Source organism: Delphinus delphis, chromosome 10 (assembly GCF_949987515.2).
Source record: "Delphinus delphis chromosome 10, mDelDel1.2, whole genome shotgun sequence".
NCBI lineage: Eukaryota > Metazoa > Chordata > Mammalia > Artiodactyla > Delphinidae > Delphinus > Delphinus delphis.
Window position 1 is genome coordinate 35,455,516 of NC_082692.2, and position 17,273 is coordinate 35,472,788.

At 48.5% G+C, this 17,273-nt stretch overlaps 1 protein-coding gene across 1 annotated transcript in view; it reads left to right on the top strand.

Moving 5' to 3' along the window:
• KIF6 (kinesin family member 6) overlaps positions 1-17,273 on the top strand; it is a 383,680-nt gene that overhangs the window by 292,161 nt on the left and 74,246 nt on the right. The window contains exon 14 of the mRNA XM_060021290.1: positions 11,033-11,141. Coding sequence (XP_059877273.1) covers positions 11,033-11,141 — 109 coding nt within the window. The remainder of the gene's footprint in view (positions 1-11,032; positions 11,142-17,273) is intronic.

Here is a 17,273-nt window from a genome sequence, read left to right on the forward strand (position 1 = left end):
GGAATGTAAATTGACAAAGCCACTATGGAGAACCATATGGAGGTTCCTTAAAAAACTAAAAATACAACTACCATACGACCCAGCAATCCCACTACTGGACATATACCCTGAGAAAACCGTAATTCAAAAAGAGACATGTACCCCAATGTTCATTGCAGGTCTATTTACAATAGCCAGGACATGGAAGCAACCTAAGTGTCCATCGACAGATGAATGGATAAAGAAGATGTGGTACATATATACAATGGAATATTTCTCAGCCATAAAAAGAAACAAAATTGAGTTATTTGTAGTGAGGTGGATGGACCTAGAGTCTGTCATACAGAGTGAAGTAAGTCAGAAAGAAAAAAACAAATACTGTATGCTAACATATATATGGAATCTAAAAAAAAAAAAATTGGTTCTGAAGAACCTAGGGGCAGGACAGAAATAAAGATGCAGGCGTAGAGAATGGACTTGAGGACACGGGGAGGGGGAAGGGTAAGCTGGGAAGAAGTGAGAGAGTGGCATGGACATATATACACTACCAGACGTAAAATAGATAGCTAGTGGGAAGCAGCTGCATAGCACAGGGAGATCAGCTCGGTGCTTTGTGACCACCTAGAGGGGTGGGATTAGGGGGAGAGGATGGAGACGCAAGAGGGAGGGGATGTGGGGATATATGTGTATGTATAGCTGATTCACTTTGTTATACAGCAGAAACTAACACACCATTGTAAAGCAATTCTACTCCAATAAAGATGTTAGAAAAAAAAAAGGTATTCAGTAGTTTTAAAAGGGAGCTAGCTATGCACTTCATGGCACCTCCTCTCATTACCCCTTCACAGTTACATTAAGAGACAGGAGTTCTGTTAGCTTCGCTCTATAGATGAGGAGGCTGAGACTGGGAGCAATTTAAATGGCAGACCCCACCCAGGTCCCACAGCTGGAGTGAGGCCAGCACTCAATCCCACGGCTTCTCACTCCAAATCCTGTTTCCTTTTTGCAGCCACTGGACAGGAGGAACAGTGAGGTTACACGCTAAAGCCAGTATTCTTCCTCAGTCATGTGAGGGAAGGAGAGTTGCCTGAGTAGGTGTGGAAAAGTCCAGTGGCCTCTGCCTGGGGATTCCTGGGCAAGCAGGGAAGTAGTGAGGAGTGTGGTGTCTGCACCTAGTGGTCCCTCGAGCCCCAATTCCCCCACAGCCCAAGGAAACCCCCAGGTACTCTCAGTCAGGCTCTGCACCAGGCCGAGCTCCTTTCCTCCAGCTCCTGCCCCTCGGTTCCTCTAAAACCTGCCCCAGAAGGAACGCTCCTCCAAGAGCCCCGCTGCAGTCTGACCAGCCCCTCTGCGCAACCACCCGCACCATCTGTACCGCGTTACTATCAGTGCCCTGTCTCGGGGTGCTCTCCTGCTTTGTAACGTAAGCTTTGACCTTCCCATGTTCCCACTGCTTTCTATCCTAAGGCCAAGGGCAGTGGCTCTTCTATTTTTCTGTAACGAGCCATGGGAGAGGGCTGTCGATAGCATAGATGCTCAGTACTTGTTAATAGATGGTCTGCTTCACCAACTGACTCATTGCCTGAGGGAACAAACAGGTGTTTCATTTAAACAATGAGATGTTTTCCAGAAAAGAAGCAGTTAGGATACAAAGAGGTCAAAGGGAAAATGATGGCCTCCTAGATCCTTTTCACCTCTTTTTCACGACTGTTGCTCTTTTGGGGTGGGAGATTATTCTCTGCAGAGTCCACACTCTGAGAACCTGGACCCTGCCCCTTCTCTTCTCTTCCCTGTAGTATCCCTCCTGCTCAGTCCAACAAAACCGTCTTAAGTGCATAAATTCTTTTTATCGTGGAGACCCTTCTGAGCACAAGCTCCGTATACCTGAGGGAAAGATAACTATTTAACTGGTCCAGCCGTAATTGGCTAACTAACAAAGTCCTCATAGAGAGTCAAGGCTTCACCACAAGTCAGCCAACTCCCCCTTTACCTCTGATCCTTACCCCACCCCACGGGTCCCCAGGTGAAGTAGCTCCTCCCAGCCACCTGGTGCCTTCCCTTTTTCCCCTTCACAAAGATCTCCCCAACTCTTCTGAGCTGCTTTCAGTCCACATGCCAGCTCACAGCCCTCCAAAAACTGCCTTTTTTCTCTTTACCACCTCTGAGTCCTGACTCCGTCAGTCTGACCTCAGTGGTTTGCTGGTACTTATGAGATCATTTCTACTTGGCAAATGATTTCCATCGAGCGACACTATATGCAAAGAGAAGGTTTTGGAGTCAGACAAACCTGGGATCAAGTTATGGCTTTGCCATTTTACTAACTGTTGTGTTGGGGTCACTTTTAACCTCCTTCAACCTCAGTTACCTTACCTGTAAAGTGGGCCCAATACTGCCTAGTTGACAGAGTCACTGTGAGAATTAAATGAGACATGTATAATCCCTGTAGCACAGAGTTCTCAGTAAGCATTAGCTCCCCACCACCACCAGTAGAGTCATTGTAAAGATTAACTGAGTTAATATTTATGAACTATGGAACAGGGCCTGTCACATAGAAAACACACACAAAAAATAATTTTCCCCTTCCTTTTTTTCCCCCAAGGAATGAACACTGACATATCTAAACTCCATTTTGACTTATACTTATTTCCAACCCAGGGAAACAGAATTTTATCTAAATCCACATGCATTTCAGGGAAGGAGAATTTTGCTATTTGGCTAGAATGTAATTCTTTAATTCTCTTTTTTAAATGTATCAAAATAAATTTGAGACGAGTGGAATTTATTCCTAATTTAGGCATACATAGAAAACTTGCCTCATTTCAGACAATAGGACATGTGAACTCAGCTTTAGCCACTGTCCCCAAAGCATAGGCTGACACAAGAACCAAACTCGTCAGGGTGGTGACCAGGCAACAGAACCCTATTAACCATGGCCTTTGGAAGTGGTCAAGACATGTCAAACTCAGGGAATCCGGTATTTTTCAGATTCCACAGAATTTGGAGCCTCTTTCTAAGCTGAAGAGGAATGCTACCTTTCTGTTCAGTGGGCCTCTCAGTCAACTGCCCTTTAACCCACAAAGGGCTAGAACACACATGATTCCCAAGGTTGGTCCAAATATTGGGCATGGAATGAGACCCCAAGGCCCTTTGGGGCTGCCACATCCGTGGGTTGAAATCGATGAAAAAGACCCCATAGGTCCGGGTTAGCCTGGCAGCAGGAGCCACAGGGTGATGTCTTATTTCGTGGAAACATTGCTGGCCTCCAGATTCCTGAGTGAACTCCAAAACGCAGAAATGCCAACATGACCCAGGCTGCTCTCCAAGCTCCACGCCTGTGTCCATCCACAGATCTCTCTAAGCAACCCACATGGGCATTTTGTCCTGAATAAGAACACTCACAAAATAAAAGCCCCAGAGATGCTGGGTTAGGAAAATGACAGTTTTCGGCAGATGGTCTCGGGACCATTGTCTGAAGGTTTTACGTTACTGCTGGAAATGGGCAACTATGTTCAAGCAGCTGCCCTTCTTTCAGGAGCTCCAAGCCCGTCCACTGGGCTGGCACATGGGACCTTTCTTCACCTTCTCAGGCCCACATCTAGGACACAGCTGCATCAGGAGGGTGAATCAACCCCGGCACCAAGACAAAAAGGAAACACAGCCTGCCTCGTGCGCTGCCCCTTCATTCCATCCAGCCTACACGGTCTGTGCTGCTGGGCCTGGTAGGTTGCCAGTGGGACGTGTGATTTCTGGCACCAGGAGTCAGGAACCCATCTGATTTATTTAGATGTGGTGCCGCCATGGGATGGGTCTCCTAAGGTTTCAGTGGCTTTTTCCGCTTTGGATCTTCCCTTCACTCCACTCCCTAGAGCCCTGCCAAGCCCACCATGCTTCAGCCTGCTCCAGGCCAGCCCTAAGAATCTACTAATTAAAGGTTCTCCTTTGACATCTTTCATGCGGCAATTTAGGAAACTCCAAGGCAAGTCCTAATCTGAGGACTTTAGCCCAGGTGGTATCACCTGGTTTGAACATAGGCTTTTGACCCCAAAGCCTTTGGGGCACCAACCCATTCCAGAAGTTGTCAATCAAAAGGGAGAAGCAGGTTGGGCAAGTGTTCTAGGTCACCCCCAAAAGATCTACTCTTTGGTCTTCACATCTGCAGTCACTTTGGCCGTGGCTAAGTGGTTTTGTCTTCCCTTCATCCTCTGATTCCATACCCTGCTGTACCCACCCAGCAGCCCCACAAATTGTAGATGAGCTGCTCCTGGCCCTTAAAGTAAACAGAGCCATGGCACATGGCACTTCCTGTGGTGACCTCCACCACCCTGGCAGTGGAGAGACATGAACAGAGCGCTCCTCAGCATCTCCTCCCAGACGGCCACTCTCAGTGATTCAGGGCATTGATGCCACTCCCTGGGGAAAATTAACTTCATGTCAGCCCCTAAGGTGATGGAAGAAGGCAGCCATTTTTCCCTTAAAGCACAGGAATGATGAAAGTAACGGCAGCTGTCATTTAATTGGGTAGTAATGTGGGAGCCATCTATTACAGGAAGAGCTTCTATGCCAGGGATGATTGACTGGAAGAGGCTGCCTGAAGAGCTACGCTGACAACTCTAGTGCTATAATTAGTTTCCCCAGCAAAGGATGCTATGATTGGTTAGCAATGTCTTCCATGGGTGTGAGGAAAGAAAGTGGGAACATGGGAGCTACATGTGTGCCATCTCTGTCTTTCATGTAACTTCCGAAAACCTCCTCCTTCCTAGATGACAGCACTTACCCCACAGATGGGGTGGGGAGGACAATGAAGACAGTATCTCAGATGTCCTTTCTAATCTTTCTGGGAGACGTTCCATCCTTTAGCACCTCCCGATCTCATGAGTTCATTCAGTCCAGCATCAAAGGACCCTTTGCTTTCCATGCTAGGAGCTGCTGACTTGTCCTTCACCCGAGTTTCAGTCTGAAGCCATCAATTCCTCTCTATGGCCCCGCGGACATCCTCATTCCAAGCACCATTCCCAAGAAAGCTGGACCACTGACCCTTCCCTTGGTCCTCCTATCCCTCCTGACCTATATGTTTCATGCCACCTTGATAAGTTATCCCTTCCTGTCATCTACAGTCTTCGTTCCTTTCCCTCCCGTTGGCCCATTCATTCTAACTTCTCCACACACTAGAGGATGGAATTCTCTTCTGGCTATTTGTGGGAGGATATTTTTGTATATTTCACCTAAGTCAACACTTACTGAGAAATTTCAGTGCATATAGAACTTATATCAGATACCAAAAAAACACACTCTATCCCTACCTGTTGCTTCTCATTCCTGTGTGCACTTCCGTGGTCTACATATTGTAGGTATTCATCATAACACTATATCAAAGCCATTCCCTTATCTTTGGTTTCGAAAGTTTCTGCTACCAAGCCGCAGAGAGTGTAACCATCCCCTTCATACCAGCCTTCTCCCTGCCTGAGCCCTGAATGTCCCTTCCCAGCTCTGAGTCTTCTCATGTTTTTAGTCCCAAACGGTGGATTCACACCCCCTCTCCCCTTGGAATCCACCCCATCTCGCACTTTTCCTCATTCCCTGTTGGTCTTTTTTTCTCTCTTTCCTTCTTCAGTCAGAAGGAAGTGAGGCACCACATGAATAAATGTCTTTCCCAAGGAAAATATATTTTTGGCTCTGATTAGCAAATCATTTTTCAGCTTGAATAACACAACTCTCCATCATTTTATTCCTGTCAATTTTTAAGCAATAGTTTAAGCAGTAGTAGGTTGTTTGGGGGCAGCCAGGAAAATGAGCTCTGGCCCAGGAGGCCCAGACTAAAGGAAATCAGACAGCAGGCCCAACGGCAGCAGCATAAACTCTCCATTTCCGTTGTTTTTTCTTTCCATTTGGTTTCCATGGGGCCCTGTGTTGGGGGCAGGGAGGACTTCCAAAAGTACTGATTTGTATTCTTTAGAAAAATAAGGAACCAAATTTCAGGATGGCAAAAAAAAAAAAGGAGCATTAAGAAATGTGTAAGGGACCAGTACCTAAGAACTTCGGGTGCCTATCATTTCCAGAAACCCAACTCCAAGGCTAATTTGGAGGGTACCTCATTGACTGCCGTTTCTATCTAAGTGCTCTTTAATAGGTATCAAAATCCAGAAGAGGTTGTACCTTCAGGACTTGGAAATATTTTCCATCCAACTTGCAGCCCAGAATTGTAATGTCCTATTTTGGTGCTGAGACTGAGAAACTCCTCTCCTTTAGGGTTTTTTTGGGTTTTGGTTTTTGCTTTGTTTTGTTTGAAATTTTATACCACCCTGTGATATTTTATTTACTCTCCTTTAGGTTTTAAACAGTCCTGTGATTCAGCAAGCCAGCAGGCTTCTCTGAGTCATCCATATTTTCTGGGATTTAACACTGGGACCTGTGACTGAAATTCACTAAAAGGAAACAACTGAGAACTAGAAGTGGGCATGGCAAATCAGAACTCCTGAGGGCCAAAGCTGATGAGCCTCTGAGTTTGACAGACTAAACAAAGTTGGGGAAAAGTATATCCAACTTCCCTTGCAAGCTCAGATCCCCCTGATTCTGGCACCAGCCTGAGACACCATCTTATGCCTCATCTTTGCAGAACCTCTTAGCTAATTGTCAAGAAATCATGGAGTTTTTCTTTGCTAGCCCTAAAATAGATGCCTTCAAGAGTATTTGTTTTTTTATAAAAGCTTCTTGGAGTTGAAATTCACCTCTAATGGTAACATGTAGTGGGGAGAAGATGGTGTTGGGTTTCTAAAATCACACCATACAGGGACCCACCCCATAGCATGATGGTGGAGAGAGGGAGAGCAGTGGGTGTGTGCCTCTCCTCTGCCATCGCGTCACAGTGCACTGTCCTAAAAGGAACAACGCTAAGCATCTAAAACATACATTCACTCATTCATTCATTCAAAAGATATTTGATTGAGTTCCCCCTGTGTGCCAGGTACTATCCAGGTGCTAGCAAGACTGCAGCAAACCAAACTGACAAAAACCCCTGCCCTCATGGTGCTTACAAATTCTAGACACACTAACAGAACATATTAACATATGAAGTAGGGGCTTCCCTGGTGGCGCAGTGGTTGAGAGTCCGCCTGCCGATGCAGGGGACGTGGGTTCGTGCCCCGGTCTGGGAGGATCCCACATGCCTCGGAGCGGCTGGGCCCGCGAGCCATGGCCGCTGGGCCTGCGCGTCCGGACTGTGCTCCGCAACGGGAGAGGCCACAGCAGTGAGAGGCCCGCGTACTGCAAAACAAAAAACATATGAAGTGAACTTTGCAAACAGTGAACAAAACTCATGGTTCTGTTTTTTCTGTGATACTGTAAAAAAAGACTTAAAAGTTTTAGACAAGATAGGCACTAATAAGAGGACAATCTCGTGGGTAAATCTATTTCTACCAGATCATTTGGAGGCCCACCACCTGCTTCCTCTATCAGGCATACTTTTCCCTGGAAAAACTGGTCTAAAAGCGGGTCTACCTTCCTCGGAAAGCTGGGCAATTTTTTACCCCTTTATAACCATTTCTTTAAGTGAGCCCCAGTTTCCTCCTCTGTAAAATGAAATTATGACCAGGCATCACGAACAGGTTTAACTGGAATAATATGTAAGAAAGCACTTGGCACCATGCTTAGCGTCAGGTATGCAAAAAATTCGTTTCTGAGTCACCCAAAGGTCATTCCTATCAGGTGGCAGAACCGCGCATATTAATCCAGTTGCCCTGTTCATCCACACTCCTCCGACCGCTCCTCCTGGGATCTCTTCCACTTCTCCACCTCGCAAGCGCCGCTTCATCTCCAGGACCCTTCACACACTCCCTGACAGAGCCGGCCCTCCCTCCCTCCCCGCCGCTCAGCGCTGGACAACACGCCTCCCTTACAGCAAGCAGCAGCTTCTTTGTAATTATTTGTTCACTTTTCTTTCTCCCTTACTAGATTTTGAGCTCTTTAAGGGCAAGGATCATGCTGTAATCTTCTCGTTCAAGTTTATATCTCTGTCACATGCCTAGCACGTGAATAAACAAAATGAATAAATACTTATCGAGAGAATTAAATAAATTGATGATAATCTCATAGCGAAGTGAGCCCTCAGTCACTGCGCGCTCCACGGCTCCTGGTGTTTTTAGTGCACGATGTGTGCTTAGGGGCAAGAGCTCGCCAGACGAGAAAGAGCTGTTTTGCAAACCCTGAGAGGGAAAGGGAGGTGGAGGCATCTCTTCAGTAAATAAAAAGCTGCTGATTAGCTTAGTGGCTGGCCCCAAACTGGAGTGAGAACTGGTCTATTAGCACAGTCCAAAAGGGGGCTGGATATGGTCTCTGAGCCAGCAGAATGGGAATGGACAAGAGTGGGACGGAGGTGGAGCCGGGGTCACGCACCGCAGCTGCCTGTGGGGTTCCTTCCATGTGCCCCTCCCTGTGGACCCAGCCTCACCCTCCACGTGGCAGCTGTGAAGCCCCAGTAGGCTTCCAGGCCTGGCTTTGCCTCTTGGCCTTCAGTCTATGGGCATCCTCACCACCTCACCTTGACCTCCCTGAGCAGACACTTAGGATACGAGCTGCTGGGATTACAGCCGCCACACTCATGTCCATTCACCTGAGGTCATCACCGTCAAAGAACACCAATGCCAGACTCTTCCTCCACTGTAGCAGGAGAAAAGCCAATCCCGTGTTCCTGACCATAAGCCCATGGCACTGCAGGACCCCAAGTGCCTTTTAAATCACCAGAAATATCAAATACTTCCAGTGTAACTATCCCATAATGTGTACTTTACTAAATTTTAAGTCTTTGAAAGTTGGTGATTTGTGTATAATATGTCACGGCGTTGGCCCCAACTTTCTTAGCACGACCTTCAAAATTCTCTGCAAAATGCTCCCAAACTACCCTCCTGGGCTTATCTCCTCTGTGCGCCCCCTGTCCCTTCTGCTCCCACTGCCTGGACCCCTCCACACCTTAGGGAAGGCCCCGTGGGGTTTTCAGCTGATTGTAAGTTCTTCCGGGACCTACCGCCGTATCGGCACCATGGGTGCTGGGAAACCTTGCCCTGGCTTCTCCACCCAGCTGTCACCCTGGGCTGTCAGCTCTGAAAGAAAGCAGAGCCTGGGAGAGTAAAGGCCATGAACGCTTCTTCTTCGCTGTAGCTTTCTGAACAACCCTCCACCCCACCTCCACCCTTGCCGCCTCCGGTTGGTGGAAGCCCTCTCATTACCTCCTGTGTGGGAAGCAATCTGGGGGTCCCACAGGCGGGCGGATTTTAGTGTAGTCTTGGTGGAGCTCCCCTCTCCCCCCAGCCCTAGTCCAGAGAGACTCATTCCTCTACCCTCTGTGGTTAAAACAAATCATAAAAATGACGCAATAAAAGGCATACATTGTCAGAGCTGGGCATGGACTAGGGTGGGGAGAAGGTGTGGAATGAGGCCTTTGGCTCCTGGTGGGCTCCGCTGAGCCAAAGCACTCTCTGGCTAATGTCTCTCGCGTATCAGTGCTCATCTTTCTGAACATCGCCCAGACCCCTTCCCAGGCCCACCCGACTCGGGAGTGTGCGGGGCAGATGTGGAGACAGAACTGAGATGTGCCCATTTGCTTCTGATTGGAAAAGGGTGGGGTGTCTTTGTGTGCCTCACCATTCAGACATTCTTCATGGTGCTATTTTTATCAACAGTCATCATTAAATTGGTGTCAGATGGGCTGGTCCACTTCCTTACACCGGGGCTTTTCCAGGCAAAAGATGTGGTATGTGGCCCACATGAACGCACCTCTGGAACCCTGGGTCTCAGAGCGAGTCCCTCTAGTCCTGGACTGTGTTCCTATGGCAACGAGAGCAAGGCTCCTCATCACTCCTGGTTCATTCCTGACCCGATTCATTTAACAGACATATGTTGAGCACCTTCTAAATGCCAGGCATTGAGCAAGACACTGCGGACTCACCAAAGATATTATCTCTACCTCCTACGAGACATGCATTTCATGAGAAAGGGCTGTCACGTGAAGTGGCAGTGTCTACTGGGCTGTGCATGTCACAGAAACACAGTGGAGGGAGGATTTGTTTAGTCTGGGCCTCACAGAAAGCTCCATGGAGGTGGTAGCACTCAGCCAGGGCTTCCAAGATAGAGTTAAGTGGATGAAAATACAGGAAAGGGAACCAAGGGCAGAGGCATAAAAAAATGACTCCATAGATTTATCCAAAATCCAGCTGTGAATGCAGCTGTCACCATGGGAGTCCCAGACCCACACCTGCCTGGAGCCTCACCCTGGGAGGCTGCGAGGAAGAGGGCTTCGGGGCAGGAATGCCATCTGCTCATTCCCAGGGCCCTGGCCGTTCTGACTCTGGTTTCAGAGTTTGGCCCCTGAGCAGGGCCCAGCCTCTGGGACAGTGGGGACAAGAGGCGCACAGAGGAGATAAGCCCAGTCTTGGCCTGTAGTGGCTAAAGGGACTCAGGAGGTTGAAGTTAGACGTGAGCCAGGAACCTGCACCACAGTCTGCTTGCGGATCTTGTGATTGAGAACTTAACTCTCAAGTTAGAACTGGGGCCTCTCACTAGACACAGGTAACAAGGATGAGTCACTCTATGGAGACTAAGGGCAGAATTTTCTAGATTCTCAATCTTTGAGTTGGGATTATACTTCTTTTAATTAAATGCCTGGAAATTCAGGGTGAAATTTCACAGAAAACCAAAATGGGGCATAACAGGAAAATGGGCAGAAATGTGGCCCTGAGTGATGGCAGAAAGTGGTTTTGCAGATGTCCCCGGACATCCGGGGCTTGGCGCTCTGGTTTTCATTTCCTCTGACCAGACATTCCAAACTCCACCCGCCACGAGTCACGTGGATGCCCAGGCTCAGGCCCACAGGGTGCGGCGGGTGTCGCTGAAAGGGCCTCCTGGGCGGCTGGCGGCGGCCAGCTGGAAGGGCCTGGGGTCACCTGTCTGGTGAGGAGCCTCTCTGCTGTGGGCCTCGTTGGCTTTACAGTCTGACTAAAGCAACAGTGAAATTAATGGGATCCTGATGCTCTGACTGAGGCCATTTCCCCGTGTCTCCAAACAGGGATGAGAGAGGAAATGTCATTAGGACGCCAGGAGGCTTTTGAAATTTTCAAGAGGGACCATGCTGACAGCGTCACCATCGAAGACAACAAACAGATTCTGAAGCAGAGGTAAGGCTGGCACGGTGAGCAGCTGGTCCTCCGAAGCTTAGCTGGGCCAGCCTAGAGAAAATTGATTTCTGAAAAAAAGGCACAAGGTGTGGGCAGTTTCACGTGGAATGACATCCAGCCTGGTACACTTCTCTCCCATGCGTTAAGCCTCATCATCCCAGTACCGCTGGGTAAGCGACGTTAGAGCAGGGCTGTGACTGACAGCACTTTGTATACAATTCTTACATCTCACATGAATTCTCATCAGCCTGGGACTCTATTGCTATTTCACTGCTCCAAAGGCAAAGGAAAAAAGTGTCTACGGACTAAATGATACCTCTTAGAACTCTAGGCCCTCCGGCTGCTCAGGAAAGCCGTCCTGTACTTCTTGGTCAAAGGAAGTATTCACATGCACATCCTGTGACCCACACACCTCTGGTGTGTTCCCCAGGCCGGAAGCAGAGCAGGCTACACCATCTGCTGACATGTTGTCCAGCAAGCCTGTGTTCTGGACCCTTTAGAAAAAACTTAGAGGTACATCGTTTGTTTCAACTAATCCATGAATTCGACGCATGTCCTCAAACTGGACGTGTGGCTCTGGAGTTCAAAAACTAGAGTTCTAGACTGCGAACTCTCATATGTCACATATGACTGCATCTCAGCACACAGTACATTTTCAAAAACTATTTGTTGAATTAAAATGAGATCCAGGTTTGAGAGTCATATGTTTATAAATGTTTCAAGGAAGCATGAGAAGGGGATGAGCTCTCTCAGGAAAACATGTGGAAGTACAAGGGCCTGGAGAGTAGAACGACAGGGAAAGCTTTCAAGGAAAGGGGTGGGGGGTAGGGAGGAGGCCATGAGGGAGACTGAGAAGAGGGGAAGAGCCAGCAGGAAAGACCTGCCTGAGAGCCAAGAGGGGAGACGGCTCCCGGAAGCGTGTTGTCGGGGGTGTCAGATGCTCCAAAGAAACAAGCAGGAGGCAGCAGGCAAGTGCGTGGGGGGCTGGCAGCTGGAAGAGCACGGGTTGGGCGCTGGGAGGGAAGGGGCAAGTGAGAAGGAATTGAGCAAAGGAGAGAGGGTGAGCAATGTGTTCAGAAAGCCCGTGAGAGGTGGGAGACATTTGTAAAAGAAAAAGGGGAGTGGCCTGAGGAGAAGGGAAGTTGGTTTCAGAAGGGGAGAGAGTTGGGCAAGATTGTAGGCCTCAGGCAGAAGCAAGCCAGTCGGTGGGGGGGGGGGGGGGGGTGGTGGGGAGCGAGAGAGAGAAAAACAAGGGAAACACTGACCCAGCAAGGCTCCAGGGAGCCGGGCAGTAGGGAATGTCAGAGGGAGGGGAGCCTGGAAGGAAGCCTGAATAGAAAAACACAGCAAGATGGGCTGACGCTGATACATTTAGAAGTGGAGGAAAAGAAAAAGGAAAGGCAGGGCTTCCCTGGTGGCGCAGTGGTTGGGAGTCCGCCTGCCAATGCAGGGGATACGGGTTCTTGCCCCGGTCTGGGAGGATCCCATGTGCCGTGGAGCGGCTGGGCCCGTGAGCCATGGCCGCTGAGCCTGCGCGTCCGGAGCCTGTGCTCCGCAATGCGAGAGGCCACAATAGTGAGAGGCCCACGTACCGCAAAAAAAATAAAAATAAAAAAGGAAAGGCAAGCAGCATTGAGGGCCCAGCCCAGCCTGTTGACCAGTGACGTTTGCACTTGGGGGGCATGGATCCCAGATCACTTTAGGAATTCAGTGAAGGCCAGAACAGCCCTCCTAACCAAAGAGGTGTCTGCACCCGCTGTGACCCAGCAGTTCCCCTCCTGGGTTTACAGCCATCATGCCTCAGTATCTATAGGGATTGGTTTCAGGACTCCCATAGTTACCAAAATTGGCTCAGGCTCAAGTCCCTTATATAAAATGGGTAGTACAGTCGGGCCTCCAAATCCACAGGTTCCGCCCACGGACCCAGAGGGCCGACTGTATCTCCCGAGAGGTTCTCATGGATTCAGGAGGGGACATACATGAGGATGTTCACAGCAGCTCTGTTTGTGGCCGAGGAGCACTGGAGACCTTGTGGGCATCATCCCTGGGGAAGTCGAGAGATAGAATGCTGGGGAGCTCTCTGTGCAGGCTGCATGCTGGGGAGTCGGATGTGGCAGGTGGGAGATGGATTAATGCACACATACCAACAAGGACAGCGCTAAGTAAGAACACACGATTTATGTAAATTATAAACAGATGCACGCAAAGCAAACAAAAACAGCTGAACAAAAAATATACTTTCGGGCTTCCCTGGTGGCGCAGTGGTTGAGAGTCCGCTTGCCAATGCAGGGGACATGGGTTCGTGCCCCGGTCCGGGAGGATCCCACGTGCCGCGGAGCGGGCTCGCTGAGCCTGTGCGTCCGGAGCCTGTGCTCTGCAATGGGAGAAGCCACAACAGTGAGAGGCCCGCGTACTGCAAAAAAAAAATATATAAATATATATATATATATATATATATATATATATATATATATATATATATACTTTCAGCTACTTTGACCGTAAGAATGGCTGCCTCTGCGGGGAGCAGAATGGGAGCCCAGCATGGGATATGAGTGACAGATGAGTAAACCAAGGGGTGGGGAGAAGATAAAGTGAATCTAGGGAAAGCTGAAGACTCTGTCCCCAGAGGAATGGAATATGCACATCCACACTTTAGCCTGTGAATCCAGGGGTTTCACAGACTTTCCGATGCTTCTCCCTGGTGCAGGCCATGTATTTTCAGCAGAGTCAGTTGGATGTGTTGAAGCAGGACACCTTGTTCGTCTGGAGACAAGCATATAAAGCTGGATGACAGCTGCCTCGTCCAGTGACTTCCGAGGAGCTTTCAGCTGTGTCCGCACCTCAGGCTTCATAGATTATACGGGCGCCTCGTAACCCTTGCTTCACAGTAAAATGACCCATGGAGCTTGTAAAAGCTACCAGAGCCTAGGCCTGACTCCCCAGATAGTCTTACTGAATTAGGTAGAGCCTGAGCATCCATTTGTTTCAGGATTCCAACCTGCCACCAGGTTTGAAAACCACTGGCCAGACAGAGACCTTGTCCAGAGACCTTGAGACCCAGAACCTCTGCAGGAAGGCCTCAAAACTCCACAGGTTAAACCAGTTACCAGGCGACTCCTCTGCACATTCAGGTTGAAGAACCACTGGCTTAGGAAGAACATAATACTTTGTCTTCTTGTTCTAGATTGGCATGGCTCCAGGATCAGGCTTGTACCCTTGAGTTTAGGTCTTTTCCCGGCGGGGGGTGGGTTGAGGGGATGGTAGAGATGAGGATGTTGTGGGCTTCCAATACAGAGCTCGCTTAACTCTAGTAGAATAGTAGAGTTCTGACAGCCCACGGGACAGATGTGCTTTTGGGTTCAAATACATCTAAATCGCACAGGATGGGCTGGTAATAATGGTGGTCCCATCTTCCTTGTGGCCAAGAAGCAAAGGAATTAATGAAATTCACACAAAGCTCTCCTCTGAGAAGAGGTTTTCCCAGCAGTAAATCAGTCTTTTAAAATCAAATGAAAAGTCAGGAGGCCAGCCCACATTTTTAAAATGTCTACATCTGTTCAATGTTACCAATTATTAAAGGAATATTTGGTACTGGGGAGAGTAAGCCATGACCTACTCTTTTCTCAGGATTGGAAACTTTTTTGCATTCACGGAGAGTATTCAATTATCAGATATTACATGCTCATAACTGCGATGGCAGAGGACAAAGAGAAATGTTTTTATATGAAAACAAATAACTACAACCAGTGCTCCCATAGCAGACATCAAAATAAAGCATGACTTCCATGCCTCCCTTTAGGAAACAGTCTGCAGTAACCCTGATCCCTTCCACAGATTTGCTCCCATTCCCTCTACTGACCAGGAGCACCACGTGGACCATCTGTGGGAGGACTGACCGGTCCTGGGAATACAGACATGTGCCAGAGGGGTGTTCCTCAGGGCGGCGTTCAATTGCTGCTCCCTAACCCTACTTCTAGCAGACTTCCTCTTAGAAAGTCTTACCTTTCTGGTAACCCTACGCCAGCAAGACCCACAGGCCTGGGCTCCCACTTTATTCCCCGCTTCTCACGTCAAATAACTCTGCCATCCGATGGCTCAGGTGTTGAGCCGTCCTGTTGGAAAAGTCCACGGAAGAGGGGCTTAGGATCCCACACACGAACCTTGGTGCAGCTCAGCCTTGTTAGCCAATGGCAAGTAGCTTCTAAGCTCAAATATAGAGACTATTGGTGGCCCAGATCCCTTTGAATTCCCTCAGCTCCCTCAGAGTGCAAGGCTGATGCAGAGATGCAGGAGGGGACCATCAATGGCTCAGACATCAGTGTTACTTAGTAGGAGCGATTTCTTCCCCTTCTTGCCGGCACCCTTTGCTACCCCACAGGGAACTTCTAGCGCATCTCAGCTCTGCCCCCAGTCTGGGGAAAGTTGTGCTGCCTGCCTGTGACAACAGAAACAAGATGTTGCACATTAATGGGATATTTACCCTTCGGTGAACTAGAGCACGTGAGCCAATTCTTAAGCCGGATTTTTCAATAGAAGACAATTCAAGTAGAAGTGCAGTTGAAAATCACCACATTTTTCAGGCATGACTCATCCTCATAGTATATAATAAGATGAAGAGAGGCTGGAAACCCCATGCTTGGCAAATTCCAGTGCCCGGGCACCACACAGCTAACTTTCTTTTGTGGCAGATCTTTCATGCAAACTGAATCCCCTGTCACTGAGTCCCATTAAGTAACAAAAGAATAAATAAATGGGGAGATTAGCCGCAATTGGAAACGAAGGCATTGATAATGTGAACTAAACCAAGAAAAGCACCCCTTCACTCAGTTGGATCCTTCAGATAGAGAATAGATCAGCAATCTAACGCCAACGGAAAAACTGGACCGAGAGCGGCGAGAAATCTCATGGCACCATCTGGAAATAACGTCCATGACAAATAGGAGTTCCCTGGTTCCTGTTAGACTCCAGTTTTAACCTTTATTATTTTGCCATTTGTTTTTTGTATTTACACCTTGTCTCCTGAACAAGAATTATGGACTCTGAGAGCAGAGATTAGATTAGAATCTTCTAAGCCTCCCACAGTTTTTTAAAACAGTGCTGGCCACAAAAATGGTACTCAAAAACACTGCTTTTTGGCTTGAGAATGACAATTTGAAATTGACTTTGAGAAACCTTAGCAGCCAAGAAAACTGCATGAGAACTGCTTCCTAGGAGTAGGGGAATGTAGCAGCGGCTTCCTGAGAGTCAGGGAAAGAACCGCTCAATGGGAGACAAGAGGGCAGCCATCCTGATGGGGAAATGGGATGAAAGTTTCTATTTCGGTATTTTTAAAAAGCGTAAAGGAAATGAAAGGTGGATCGTCATCACACTATAACAGAGGCAGCCAAAGTACCATGTCAGGGACAAGTCAACAGAGGAGAGAAAGGGCATAGATACAGACTATACAGACAAACGGTCTTTCTCTCTGATGGGGAAGAAAATTGCATGTTTGTTCACTCTATGAATAATCAACATATTAAGTTAATCACCCCAGACCAGAAGACAGGAAAGACTGAAAGGTAGGAAATAGCCCAAAGGCAGGCAGCATGAATGCAGGGAGCTGAGCAAGGAGTCGTTGAAGTGGTCTGGGGGAGGGTGAAGCTCAGTGGGACGTCAGGATGGGTACTGAGGACGTAGAATGGGCGAGACTCCAGGGCTGAGTGAAGGATCTAATGGGGAGCAGGGCAGACGATGGTGTGCAGGTTACTGGCATGAGCACCTGGAGGAGTGGGTGCTGTGCAGCGAGAGGAGAAAGGATGGGAGGAAGGCACGGAGGTCTTCAGGGAAGGGCATCAGTTCTGCTCTACATCCTGTGGGTTTTAATTATCTGCAGGGCATCAAATGGGCAATTGGATAGTGGGTCAGGAAATAAAGCAGTGCCAAGATGGAGATCTGGGAGGTGTCCCTAGAGGAGGCACTGCCTAGAGTGGAACGAATGGAATGCCCAGAGAGAAGAGGTAGCTCGAGGAGAGGGTCTAAGACTAAACCCTGACCATCACCAACATCTAAGGAACAGGCTGCAGAAGAAAAGCCTGAACAGGAGACTGAGAAGCAGCAGCCAGGGAGAGAGGGCAGAAAACGGAGGTGATG